This window comes from Copadichromis virginalis, linkage group LG11 (assembly GCF_057382275.1).
Source record: "Copadichromis virginalis isolate Kocher_CV1m ecotype Utaka linkage group LG11, C_Virginalis_male_GT1.1, whole genome shotgun sequence".
Lineage (NCBI taxonomy): Eukaryota > Metazoa > Chordata > Actinopteri > Cichliformes > Cichlidae > Copadichromis > Copadichromis virginalis.
In genome coordinates this window covers 24672785-24686676 of record NC_140628.1, presented here as the reverse complement: position 1 = coordinate 24686676, position 13892 = coordinate 24672785, and the positions used below count along the sequence as shown (strand labels likewise).

At 41.1% G+C, this 13892-nt stretch overlaps 1 protein-coding gene across 1 annotated transcript; it reads right to left on the bottom strand.

The window, feature by feature from the left end:
* Positions 1–1045: 1045 nt before the first annotated feature.
* sphk2 (sphingosine kinase 2) lies at positions 1046–13784 on the bottom strand. Its single transcript, XM_085473988.1, has 8 exons — positions 13691–13784; positions 8168–9756; positions 6471–6620; positions 6291–6385; positions 6065–6180; positions 4828–5031; positions 3081–4695; positions 1046–2784 (listed from the first exon to the last, which is right to left on the bottom strand). Exons 2-8 carry the CDS (start codon positions 8622–8624, stop codon positions 2722–2724), a joined length of 2700 nt encoding a protein of 899 aa, XP_085330114.1. The 5' UTR covers positions 8625–9756; positions 13691–13784; the 3' UTR covers positions 1046–2721.
* Positions 13785–13892: the final 108 nt, after the last annotated feature.

Genomic DNA, 13892 nt, shown 5'->3' with positions numbered 1-13892 from the left:
ACCGATTTATTTCTAGAATAAGTCTTCTGCTTCTTTCAGCTGCTTTCTTTCTCTTCACCTACCTCTAGCATCCTCCTCTGTAACTCCAACCCTCTGCATCCTTCTTCACTACATTAATGAATCTCTCTAGTCTTCCTCTTTTCCTCCTGCCTGGCAGCTCCAAATTCAAAATCCTTTGTCCAATATATCCACTGTCTCTCCTCTACTAATATCCAAGCCATCTCACCTTTGCTTCTCTAACTCAATATGAACCAAAATCGTTCAGAAATGTTCCCTGCACCTTGCTGCATCTGTGCCATGCAGAATTTAATCAATCCTAAAGTAAAAGGGGGTCCAACTCAGTACAAGCATGGCATACCTAATAAGTGGCTGGTGAGTGTATATATAACACTTTTAAGAGGGAAAAAAGGATCGACAGTTACAGATCAATTTTATTATGAATGCGTTGCTGGAAGGGTAAAAGATAAAAAAGCCATTTAGATACGTGAAAAAAGCTTCCTGTTTTCCACATCAAACGGTTTAATTCTATTATAAAAATGTGGTGGCATTTTAGTGACTAAAGACAAAATAAGGCATTAATTTGCTCCAAACAAACATATGAAGTTACATTTATTGAAAACCATATATAACTATTAACTGTACAATGTATATATTTTCATTGTTTTAGTAGTAATTACAATTTCATTACAGGCAGCCCACTACAGACATCTTTATGGCATTAGCAACTGAAGGGTAATACCCCATCATGGTCATATAGGAATTGGTCTTTAACACCATGGTCCCAGCTATGGCCATAGACAACAAAATGTTTAGGAAGGTAAATGGTCATAACTAGTCTCTTAAACATCAAGGGTAAACATTTTGGCAAAAACTCCATTCAAAGTGTATAGAGACTCATCTATTTGGTAATATTACAAGCCTAGACCCAAAATGTTGTACTCACATTCTGTAGCTGTGTAAGCACAGTGAAGCCGTGGTAGAATAGCTGCATTGTGCGCTCAAAGGAACACAAAATAAAAACAAAAGCAAAAAAATAACATCCTGGTAAGCAAAAGAGTTTTACTCCATTTTCTGCAGTCAGGTTTAAACAGTTCATGATCAACAGCCAGAATTTACAGGCTTATTATACAAAGGCATTGATTTGTCCAGGTATGACCGAGACATACAGTAAGTTGATGATGAACCAAGCAGTTGGCACACAAACTTCCTGATTATTGAACTGCACATGCTAATGATTTATTCTTCGTCCAAGTATCAGCAGATTTGAATAAAAAATAAAAAAAATCCTCAAAGGGCTTCAACCTCTGTAGTTTGATTCAACTCATCAACATTTGGAAATACTTGTAGTCTCAAAATATATATTTCAGTTTTAAACATCAGTCTGTTGCCTACTTGAACAAACTGCCTCTGCTGCTGGCAAATTTCTCAAAGTGCAAGCTATTCTTCTATCTGATTTACCACCTGATCTGACAACGCTGGGGATTAGTGCTGACTCTACAGCAGGATTTTAGAGTTTCAACATGACTTTGTTAACGGTCAGTCACATCCTCAAAAGCTAAGAGTCTTCAAAGTGCAACAGTTAATTCATGTCAGGTGACGCTAATGCTAGTGGATCTACTTTCTGAAACAAAACACTGCATCAGACAGAATAGTGTTACCCTATAGTTTGAATTGTTCTAGTGTTGTGATCTTCAGTGTGTTTGGGAAGAATACATGTGAAATTTACTTCTTAACTGAGGCATGCAACGTCTGTTAAACATCACTATCACTTTGCCTCCACTGGTTAAGAAAAAAAGGCAGATTATGCAAACGTTGGTGATGGATACCCTTTAACGGATCCACTGCTCCTACTAATGTGGTGACCCTGAAAAGCTTGATCCTGCTGCTCTATGTGGATTTACTTGCATGAGAAAAATGATTACTTGTAGTCACTTTTTTTCTCCACTGATACACAAAAGTGGCCGAGTCACATGCGCTCAGACTTTATGTTTTTTAAATGTAGTCAAAGGACTTTGATAGGTGAACGGAAATCAAGAAGATTAAAGTTTCATACATAAGAAGGAAAGGATAAAAGTACAGCTGTACTGTACAGTATCAGATAAGGCATTCCTTTCAGGGACTAAAGTTTTTATACTCAAACATCTGGATGTTGATGTAAGATGAGGCTGTTTGATGATAGAGACGTGGCAATAATTTCACTGGCTCTTGGCCTAAGAGAATCTCAATACATTTTTATAGCTTTTCATGTGTACAAATGATATTCTTTGAATTTAATCTGATTTCTCTTCATCTCAGCGTAAGGCAAAAACAAAAACAAAAATAAAACAGGTAGTGCTTCTTTGCATGCATACTGTTATGTATACATCCAACACATGCACTATCTGCACAAAAACCCATAAACATTCAATTGTTTTTCCCTCTCATCATCCCAGGCCGTGCTGTTTTCATGCTTCTCAGGGTACACTGTGCGTAATCCAACAGCTGTGTAATGAGGTGCATTTTTCATCCATTTTCAAATTCACTATTAATCCCTGCAGAGATGCTTCAGTGATGCGTGGCTTGGTTGGTTATCCCTTTCATTAATCCGTAGAAAAGCAGTTTCTGCAATTCGGGCTATTTGAAGTCTCTCAGCTACTCCTGTCCTCTCAGACTATGGATGGCAACAGAGATTATATAATTCAGTAGAGTGCTGATATGTCAATCAAATCAACCAATCCCTGATTAGAATCTGGTAATCCTCTCTCCAGAGTCTCCAACAATGAGACGGGCCATGGAAGGATGGATCTATAAAACATTAAGAGATCAGGAAAATGAATATTACTAATCACAAGTGTTAGCAAAAAAAAAGCAGCACAGAACACACAGTACTTAAGTGTTGAGAGTAGAAACATACAGTACGTAAGTTGCTGTTGGCAATGTGAATGAATAATCAGATGATTAATTAAAAGCTTTAAAAGTACAGAACATGTAGTTATTACAAACTAAATTCAGACTGAGACAAATGAAAAGACCTAGGAATTTATCACTGTGGTTTTACTCAACAAGTATTATTTATGCTAAATCTTGTTTTTCTTTCTGACCTGTGCTTGAAGCGGCCCGTAGGGCACAAGCTCTCCGTCCACAGTGAGTGTTCCTCGTGCCGACAGAGGCTGCAGCCTGAATGCTTTACAGGTAATGTGGCTCACATAGGGAGAGCTGACAGAGTGGTGGGTTCCTCTTTCCATGGCAAAGAAAAGTCTCAGTAGAGTTGCTCTAGAGATCCCTGCTCGCACAAAAGTCAGATGGATCAGCCCATCGTCAAACCTGGCCTGGGGTGCAGCAAAAAGGTCAGCCCCAAGGTGGGTCTGATAAAGGGCCAGGACCAGGACAAAGTCCTCTTCAATGGTGATCCAGTCTCGAGTGGGAAGGGGCTGGTCAAGAGGGGGTAACAAGTCATCCCTTGCTAGATTTAAAGGCAGCGAGAATGATGGACGGTTCTTGAAGGGTCCTGCTGGTTCAGCAATGTCAAAGTTAAAAGAAGAGGATGGCGTGCGTAAAGAGGGCGAGGGTGATGTGGAATTTGGGGTGTTAGGACGAGGAGCGAGGTAGGATGATGAGTGTGGGGAGGCACAAGAAGGAGACGAGGGGGGTGTGGGAGAAAGAGACAGGGAGAGAGAGTTGAGTTTAGGTGGGAGGGAATTTGTCTGGGAGTGCTGAAGGAGGGAGAGGGGCCTTGGCCGGGAGGCGTTTTGGTTTTTGTCCAGGGTTTTGGCCTTGTAAGAGAAGGGAGAATGACGAAAGGGAGAGGAGATCGTCAAAGCTCGCTCACGAGCGACATCCAGTGTGTATGAATCTTTCCGGTAGTAAGATCCATTCAGATCCATATCATCGACGCCATTTGAAGTGCCTGAATCTGCATCAGCCTCCTGACTGAGAGGCTGGTTGCAGAGAGCTTCGGCTATCTGGCTTGAAGGGGCTGAATTCTTTCTCACTGCCTGCCTGGTCTCATGAAGGCAATCCTGGTGGGTGACGCCATCCTCTGGCTCTTCATCTGCCTCTCGCCCCATGACAACCCCATAGCTCTCACCCAGCTCTCTCGCATGCAACACTCCCTCTCCTTCTACAGAACCACTGCTCCCTTCCCCGTCCTTACCTCTATCGTCTTCCTCAATCTCCTCTGAGTATTGCTCTGCTGTTCCATCATCTTCCCTTTCATCCTTGATCCTCTCCAGCCTTTCTTCCCTTCCCATACTGCATTCATCCCTTTCATTTGATTCTGAACTTGTCCCTGATCTCTCTGAACAAGTCCCTGACCTCTCCTCCTCTGCTTCCATCTCCATCTGTCCCTCCCTCTCTCTGTCTTCTGCCAGACTGCTTGCCCTCACCACACCAGTTCCTCCTCCCCTGGCCCTCTCCCTTCTTCTCTCCCTTTCCTTTTGCCTCTCTTCTTTTTCCCTCTCTCCCTCACCCCTGCGCAAGCTCCTCTGTTCACTGATGCCCATGTCAGAGCAGGTGCGATGGATAGGCGTGCGGCAGAAGCCCTCCAGGCCTTCTGTGATACTGCGGGAGAGCGGTCTCCTTGGTGGAGGTGTGGCATCTGGTGATGTGGTGACAACAGAGGGTGGTAGGAAGGAGAGACGACCCTTGTAGGATCGTAGAGAAGCTATGCGCACTAATGTGCCCAGGGTGAAGCGAGCTGAGCCAAGACCACGATACCTGGAAGAAGACAAGACTGCAAGTGAAGCTACATTTTGAAATTGACGTCACATAATCCAGAATAAATTAAAAGCCAGGCTTTTATGAAGAAAACAACATTAGATTAAGATTCTGAAAACTTGAAACACCCACCTCTCACTCTCAATGTCCACATCGGACACAAAGCCCCAGGCAACAGAAAGAAAGGAAAACAGTCTCCTGGGTCCTGCAGCACGGTTGCTGTTGGAAGGGGCGGGGCTTGTTGTCACAGAGACCAGGTCCATGGGTCGGACTCCGCCTCGACAGAGCAAAAAGCAGCAGTTCAAAAGGAGGGGCTCTCGAAGGCACATGTCATACCTGAGGAAATTTTAAAAAAAGTAAAAATAAAGACAGATCTGTACAACAGCTATTCAAAGACTAGATTAAACAAAACAAATATACATAATTCTACGGTCTTTTGTTTAGGAAAAAAACATTGTTTTTTATGTAGTTTATTTTAACAGAATAATCTGGGTATCCATGGGCTTTTTTGTAAGGTCAGTTTTCATAAAAATAAACTAAAATCATCTGACTACATCAGAGGGTCTCAGGATCATCTAAACCTCCCTGTACAAGCCAGCAGATAAGGACGTTACATTGAACATAAATGTCACGACAACTGGATATTCTTCTCGGAAGTTCAGTAAAGCAAAAGAGACATGCCATCATATGAATGTATGAATATAATAAGAAAATTCAGCACTAGCAAAGAGAGCATCCATTGACTCTGAGACCCTCTGTGATGCAGATCCAAGGAGGTTTAAATCATAGAAAATTATTTCTAGACAGAAGGATTCATGGCTAGAAAATGAACCTGGTATCAAAATGTAGATTAAAAATGAGCCATTTCATTGGCTAAAAGTTGTTTTGACCAGCCAGCTATCTCACAGGATGAGATAGCTGGCTGAGGGTTTACAGAAAGTGCACTTTTTTAAGTTTCTCCAGAAACGTATCAGAAAACAGATAATTCTTTCAGGGTATCACAGCTTGTTTCTGTTACTCTCTGTCAAAAATATTAAACTGGTTAAGTTTTGCTGTGAAAGAGTCTGCATATCGTTAGCTTCATAGCATAAGTGCCTAAGTCATTGACTTAGTCAAATGACTTAGGCAATTATGCTATGAAGCTAACGATATGCAATCTGTAATATGATTGGCTCATTCAGAGGTCATAAAGTTTAAAGAATTAACTTGACTGCACCCGTTATCAGCAAACACAATCTAGACTGTCAGCATTACTTTAAATCATCCACTATGCAAACACTGAGGGAGATATGAAGACTTAATGTTCCACCTAATTCCACACTGTACAGGCAGCTGGAAGAAAAGCTTCAACCTAAACAGATGTGCTCACCCTGCGTGGTGATTGATGGAGCCAGCCAGTGCATTCCCAGAGCCGCAGGGTAGAATCCCGACAGGTGTTTTTATTGCTTGTTCCCAGTCTGAGCGCTCCATCAGCCCATTAATTACCTGCAGGAAAACAAGACAGAAGATTTAAATAATCACAGTGTTAGACATAGACATACATTTACGTGCCACAATTTCAGCCTGGTTGTCCTCTCAGGCCAAAAACACCTTACCTCATGCAGTAGACCATCCCCAGAAACAATGATGATGCCATCCCACTCTGGGAGTGATATCTCTCTGATGAGCTCTCTGGCATGGTTCTGGCGTTCTGAGGGAGGGTAATTACGTTAATGCCTGCCATATAAATGCATACATTCTGACTCATTGGGATGTTTTAGACCTCAGGGTGTTACCTGTCTGTATAAGGTTGTAGCTGATGTTGGACTCTCTAATCATTGGCAGGATGTGGGTCTGACACCACTGCATTGCCTGGCCTCTTCCACTGAAGGGATTGACCAATAACAGTAGTCGCCTGGGACGAGGTAGCAGACTTCTTGAAAATTCTTCACAAGAAAGACAGAACAGGATGGATTAATTAAAACCTGCACAGCTCTGGTCCAGGACAAAGAAAGTGGTTCAGCACATTTTCAAAACCAGCCAACTGGGACATAAGCTAAGCTGGTATTACAGTGTTGCCCAACCTTGGACTTTGAATGCATTTATCCATTTGAAGCCTCCTAAAGTTCTCCTGACAGAATACATATCACACTGTCCTTCAAGAGTGAGTTTGTCAATCATTTAAAGTCAGATATATGATAAAGGGCACATTTAGACTTCAAATTATAGGTATTATAGTTGGTCAAAACTAAACAGTGGCATACGAAGGCAATGAAATTACTCTAGTCCTGTTCTATAAAACCTGTGGGGAAAGTAAATATCTAAGGATAAAATTCAATATAAACTGTAGTATGTTATAGATGAAACCACTGGTGCATGAGAGGATATTATGTGGCTGTGCTGTCACATAATCCTTGATTATGCAATAAACCACACTTCACGCTATTGTGCGGAAAACCCATCTGACCACACCTATAATGCCCGTCAGCATAAACATTCTCAGTATTGGGCCACTGAGTGATTCAGAAGTGTGATTATGAATGTTACACAAGCAGAAATTAAAAAAAGAATGACAGCTGCATCACTGCGAGTGAAGGGTATGCACTAAAGATCTCAGAAGACGAGGAGATTTAAGAGACTTAAGGATTAAAGAGTGAGCCTACAGACGAGGAAAAGAAAAACAGAAGATGGGAGATGCCGATTAACTCTGTGCCACACAGACAATGGAGACAAAAAAAGTAAACACAAACACAAAGTTCATGCTGAGCTGTCAGATAACTGAGGATGGTGACTCCCCGCCCTCGGTCTCTGCATTAGACACTGAAAGATACAGACCACATGTGCAGGAAAGATAAGAGGAAGGACGTATAGGTTTAGATGGAAAAAACCCCACAAAAAAAATAAAGAAAATGATCCTGTTATGTGAAACACACAAAATCCAAAAGCTCTCGATGCTAAATCTCACAGCCTCTTAGGGTGCATTAGTGTTAATCCTCATTTGTCTTTTATATAATGCCCCAAAATGTTAAACTAGTCTTGTTACCATTTGTGCCCTCAGTGAGGAAATGTAATACATTAAAGTCTTGGTTCCCTGTGACATTACGCTAGGCTTAGTAGAAGTTTACAAAGAGGGCATGGAGCAAAGTGGATTGATGCTACACTGTGTAGGTTTTCTACTGTAAGCATCTGAAATTCAAGACTTTATCAAGGAGACAAATACAAAGGCTAAAGCTCCATAAACACTGTGATAAGCTATTAGTGTTACTCTTTTAATTAGGCCATCAGCTCATTTATAATAAAAGTTTATCATTATGACATACTTACATTTAAGACAACATAATAAAATTCATGCAATAAAACAAAAACAAAAAAAATCACACTCTACAGTATATAAATACGCAAAATGTGTAGCTACTGCTACAGTCTTTTGTATGTTCATTTAGAAACAAGATCCAAGCTGCACAAACAAACCACAGGTAAAACATACACTCACCTGTGTTAGCAGTGACCATCACACCTCTAAGTAGACACTGTACAGCAGCCGACCACCTCTCAGCTTCAGCTCTGCTTTCTGCCAGATAGGCCCTCACCTGCCTGCGCCGGGACACTCCTTTCCTTCGTTTTCCTGGTGGGTACCAGTACAGCACCAGCAGAGGGGGAGCAGGGGACCGGGGGCAGCTGCACCCCACCAACTCTAATAAGGGTAGCAGGAGACGAGCTTCTTTTCCAGGCCGGGGGGACAGGCGTTGTATATGTATGTGGGTGTGGGTGAGGGTCAGGGCGTAGTTGGATGCCGGAGCTGGAGTTGGAGGAGCAGCTGGGGACAGCCCTCCTGAACCACCGGGGCTGCTGGGACTACTGTTATTGTTGCTGTTTGTTCCCCAGCTGGCAAACTGACCATGAAGGAGAGCTTCTGCTGGAGAAGGTGAGGAAGGTTCTGGGGATCGCATTTTCTTTGCTCAAAGTTAATCAGTCTAAAAAAAAAACAAGGGCTTCTGAACTCAGATGCTTGAAGAGCTGGGCAATCTACCAGCTGTTCATGTTTTGCAGCACAAATTGAAAGACTATGTCTGTCGAGAACTTTCTCCTTAAAATCTCTTCGAAATCATTCTTTTTGTCAGTGCTTCAGTTTAAGGGGTAAAAGTCACAAAAAATGATCTTCCTGTCGTTCCAGTTCAGATATATGTCTTCATTTGAAAAGAATACAAATAACGTTTCCCAGTTTAATCCTTCTTCAAATTAGAGTATTTTTTATTGATCCAGTGAAGATGGGAACTGCTTAAGACCAGTCTTTGTGTCACAGTTAGAAACCTCCCATCAAGGTGTGATCTGTGGAGCTGTCAGCTCATACAGTTGGCTCCGAATTGGAAAGTGGACAGAAAATACATCAACATAGTCACAACAAACAGGATTTTTATAAAATGTAGAATCAGTCATTTAAGCAAAAAAAAAAAAGTGTTCTTCACAAAGTATAAAAATAAGTTTACATTACAATGTAAAAGCTGCCTATTGTGATAGCAATACAGGGCAGCTCAGCAGCTACTTAACAATGACAATTCGCCTTAAATAATTACACATATGGACAAAAATGAAACTCTTAGTTGCATTAAAAATGATCATTAAGTATGATCAAGACAAAACACAAACACACCTTGTTTAGACAAGGAGGCTACAACAATTAAATTAAATTAATGCACAAGATTTTTGTAAAGTAAGTTGCATTTTAAGTGTTGCCCAAAAAGTAATTAATGCCACAAAGATAGATTAGTGCAGACTTTTCAAGACCTTTGACACTTCTATTGCTATCTTGTTCTAAGTGACATAAAGGAGGCAGACAAAAGGAGTGACTAAGCCAGTTCTCCAGACAGTAGTGTGATAACATTCACTCAATCAAGTACTACCCCCCAAGAGGAGGAGCAACACAAAGACAGGTGAAAAAACAAAAATGACAACAGAAATCAAAAACAAAAACAGAAACAAAACAAAAGACAAACAAGGAGACAGTTCCAGTTGGGTCCTTAGTTTATGTCATCTTAAAGTCCTTGAGTCAAGCCTCACGTTCCCTCCCAAATATCTCTGTTCCTGTTTGAGGACAAAGGAGAACAGCAGTTAGTGGAAAAAAACAACAGTAGGAAAAAGAAACAAAAGCAGGGGCCTGACTAAGAAGCAAGTTCAGCATACCCTGAATATTTTTTCCTTATCTGGTTTCAGTTACTCTAACATGCACTGATCAGCTCAATAACTTAACCCAGTGTTTTCCAAACTACCTGCAAGTGCGTTCGCTTGATGTGTCATTAAGACACAGGAGGATCTGACATACGTGTATGTAAAACATTTTAAATTCAGTGCCAGTGAGGTTAAACTGTGTGAGAACATGTAAAAAATAAAGAAAAATATGGTTTTCCTGTCTATTCACAAACTTTGTATAAAGTTTGTAAGAACAAGGCACAGGTGTCCTGTTTTAAGATCATGCTACTAAAGGCGTACAGAACACTAAAACTACTTTAAACTTGCTAGCAGCAAACAGAAAAAAGCCTGTTCCTGTACAGCCAGTGAAAGCTTAGTTCACATTGCCAGCAGTAAGAGTCAGACCCGCTCCCGGTGGAAGTTGGACTCTATCAGGGCTGCCCTTTGTCACCAGTTCTATTTGCAGCTTTTGTAGACAGAATTTCTAAGTGCAGTAAGATTGTGGAAGGTTTCTGTTTTGGAGGCCATGGATAATCTCTTTGCTTTTTTGTGGAATCATGCAATTTTTATTTATTTTTTTTGCCTCACCAGGAAGTGGCCTCCAGCACCGAGGTGGTTGGTAGCTTAGTGTGAAGTGGGATAAGAATTAGCGAATCTAAGGCTATGTTCGCACTGCAAGCAAAAGCGCATCAAATCCGACTTTTTTGACCCTACCCTAAACTGTTGGGAAGACAACGTTGGAGAAACGTGAACATTTTATTTGTACTGTATAATCTGCAGATTCTGACAGAAACCTGCAACTATCCTTTGAAGCACAGCTCCTCTCTAAAACTGCAATAAGGATAATTATTAGGCCATATGTAAATAACAAAATAACTTTATAACTTAAAGAAAAATTGGGAAACGTAAAGACTGAAACAAGTCTTTATATTAAGGGCTATCAGTCAAACAATACTGTTTGCTCTGGGTCTAAACAGAGCGCGTTGTGTGTGATGTCTTCTTTTGTGCATGCGGGCCACTTTGAGGGTTCACACTAGAGCGCTTTTGCTGTCACATTTTATTTGTAGTGTGAACAAGCAGACAAAAAAATCGGATCTGATCAAAAAATCGGAATTGAGCATTAAGACAGTGTGCAGTGTGAACGTAGCCTAAGACACAAGGTTCTCAGTCAGAAAAGGGGTGATTGCCCACTCAAGGTTAGAGAGGAGTTGCTGGCCGAAGTGAAGGAGTTTAACTATTTCTGGGTCTGATTCATGAGTGATGCGAGTTTGAAAGGCTGATTGGCACAGCATCAGCAATGATGTGGACGATAAACCGGTTTATTGCGGTGAAGAGAGAGCTAAACTTGATGGTTTACCTGTTGATCTACATTCCTACCCTCACCTGTGGACCCAAGCTCTGGGTAGTGAACTGAAATACTGACATCATCAACACAATCAGCAGATTAGAGATAGGGTGAGAAGCTTGGTCGTTTTGGAAGGGCTCAAAGTAGAGTCATTCCTCCTACACATCAAAAGGAGTGGGATGCTCCCTGGGTGCCTCCAAGGTGAACTGTTTTGGTCATGTCCTATCGTGAGGACGCTCTGGGGTACACCAAAGAGGTGCTGGAGAGATTATATCTCCCAGAAAGACTGTGAATACCCTGGCGTCTTCCTGGAAGTACTAGGGGAGGCAATGGGGGGGGGGGGGGGGGGGGGGGGTGTCACTCTGGTAAGACTGGTACACATTCAAACCATGATAGTGGTAGATGGATGGATGGCACTAAGAATCCATTGTTTCTCATTTTTCAAAATTTCTCAGACAAAAACTTCACCCCCTCAAAATAGCTGTACCATTAGGTCCATGGGTCAGAATAGATCATTTACTCTGGTAAAAAGCGAATCACCCTTTGTAACACTGATAATCCAGTGTTATAGCTGATGTTACCTCAGTAAGAGCAGAATCTTGCTTGCCAGTACAAGCCTCAGCACTATGACCACACCACAACGCTGTGGTGATAACCATGACATGATTTTGCAAATATTTAAGAAATCAAAATTTAAGAAGCACAACAGTAAATTACATGAAATGAATAAAACTTTAGATTGATTGTACTGCACAAAAACAATACTTCAGTCAAGTACAGAGGAGGACATTGATGATAAGAAAACTGATTATGGGTACAGGGTGAAGCAATATAAGATTCGTTATGCCCTTTGACCTGAGGTGCATCTGTGATAAACCACGTAATGACTCAAGAGTCACACATCCTCAACTGGCTTGCTGAGACACTATTTTTTGTAGAGGAAAGGTTGCATGACAATTCATGTGTTTTTTTTCTAATTCAGGGTAACTTCTGCGTAACAGGATTTAGGGACACAGTGTCTCTTTCACGGTTTAAATAACCTAACCTAAATAATTGTATTATATTTTACAGACTTTGCAATAAGCATTAGTACAGTCTCATATTTGTACCAAACAAGGAGGTCTGGTATCACCTCTTATCAAAGAGCCATATCAGGATTTTCCCTGTATGGTAAATCTTTTATTTCCCTCCAAAAAGGTTTTAAACTTCTACCAAAGTAAAACAAACAGAGGTATGATTTTTGAAAGTGGGATTTCATTCAGTCAAGCTTAAACATAACTTTGTTTTACAACATGTCCCCATATAATAGGAAAACGCACAGACTTCTGCATAAAATACTCATGTTGACCCTAGAAAAACCCTGGATATATAATCAAAATACACCGAAACACATGTATTATTTTCAAATTACATTACACGTGAGGTTATAGCAATGATAAATTACCAAGTCAGCAGGAGACAGATCATTAGACTTTAGCTCATAAAGTACAATTGCTGCAGTCTCACCTGGGACTTCGGTTTACCCTAAATTAATAAACTGTTCACATCTTTCAACTTTTATAGCAGTCAGGAAACATTATGCAAGCTGTGGTGTAGACAAAATCAATACTTGGCTGATGTCCCGTCCTGATAAAGCACACACACAGAAAAAGACCCTACCGATGCCCATTGTTGCACCTTACCCTGTCCTTGAATCGCAGGGCGGGGACACCCAATAATAATAATAATAATAATAATAATAATACTATGCTCCGACTAATTTTGGTCTCCCACACAATGAGGTTGTCTTTGAGTGACTTCAAAGTACAAAGCCAATTTTCGATAAGGTTACACTTTTGAATTCGAGGTCGCTCTTGTAGTAAAGGCGTTATTAAACATTTATTAGCAGCTTGTCTGGTAGTAAGAGCTACGTCTATGTGGTTAAACTTTAATGCTACATGGATTTGACAGGCTGTTAGCCTGCTAACCTGTTCATGTTTAGCTGTATTTTGACAGTTACAGCACAGGCGAGCTAGAGCCGATAATTCTAGCTTGTAGTGCCAGAAATGAGAAGGTGAAATATGAACTGCAGGAAGCGGGTCTTTGTGTACGGTAAACAGAGCTGCTAAGCAATAGTTGTGAATCGAGCGTCACTAACATTAGCTAATGTAAACGGCTGACACGCTGCACAGGGGCTAACTAGGGGCTTTCTAACTGACATATAGTCCCAGTTCAACCCGACAAATATATTCAAATATAACTCCACTAAAGATTAGTGAGGAACACTATGGACAAATCGAAATAAAATGCCCCTTTTGTTTAATTAAATACTTAAATTAGCGCATAGGATACATGGTTTTAGCTAGCAGTTATTAAGACCCTATCAAAATGAGCAACAGGAAAAGTTGTTTTCGAGCTTTGTATGTCGCCAGAAGCATATCTGTATAACCCATGTTTAATATCATTTCATGGTTTTTAAAGAAGAAAAGAAAAAGCCCCAACTACCTCATCTTGGCTCCCCTCTTTCGACAGATAGCCTCTGAATGCTGTGGCTCGGTGCAGGAAGTATGTGGAGACGCAGGAGCAGCAGCTCTGAGCGGCGGAGAGGAAATCCAATGACGATAAGGAAAACAGAACACCCACCCACCGACATTCTCCAATCATTGACAGACCAGCACTTCCTGGCCAACTCACTTGTTATCAGGCC

Coding starts and splice junctions, on each gene's coding strand:
- sphk2 (XM_085473988.1), bottom strand. CDS start 8,624: ATGCGATCCCCAGAACCTTCCTCACCTTCTCCAGCAGAAGCTCTCCTT. Junction 6,386..6,470: donor CTACAACCTTATACAGACAG/GTAACACCCTGA, acceptor ACCCTCCCTCAG/AACGCCAGAACCATGCCAGA. Junction 4,696..4,827: donor GTGGACATTGAGAGTGAGAG/GTGGGTGTTTCA, acceptor GTCTTCTTCCAG/GTATCGTGGTCTTGGCTCAG.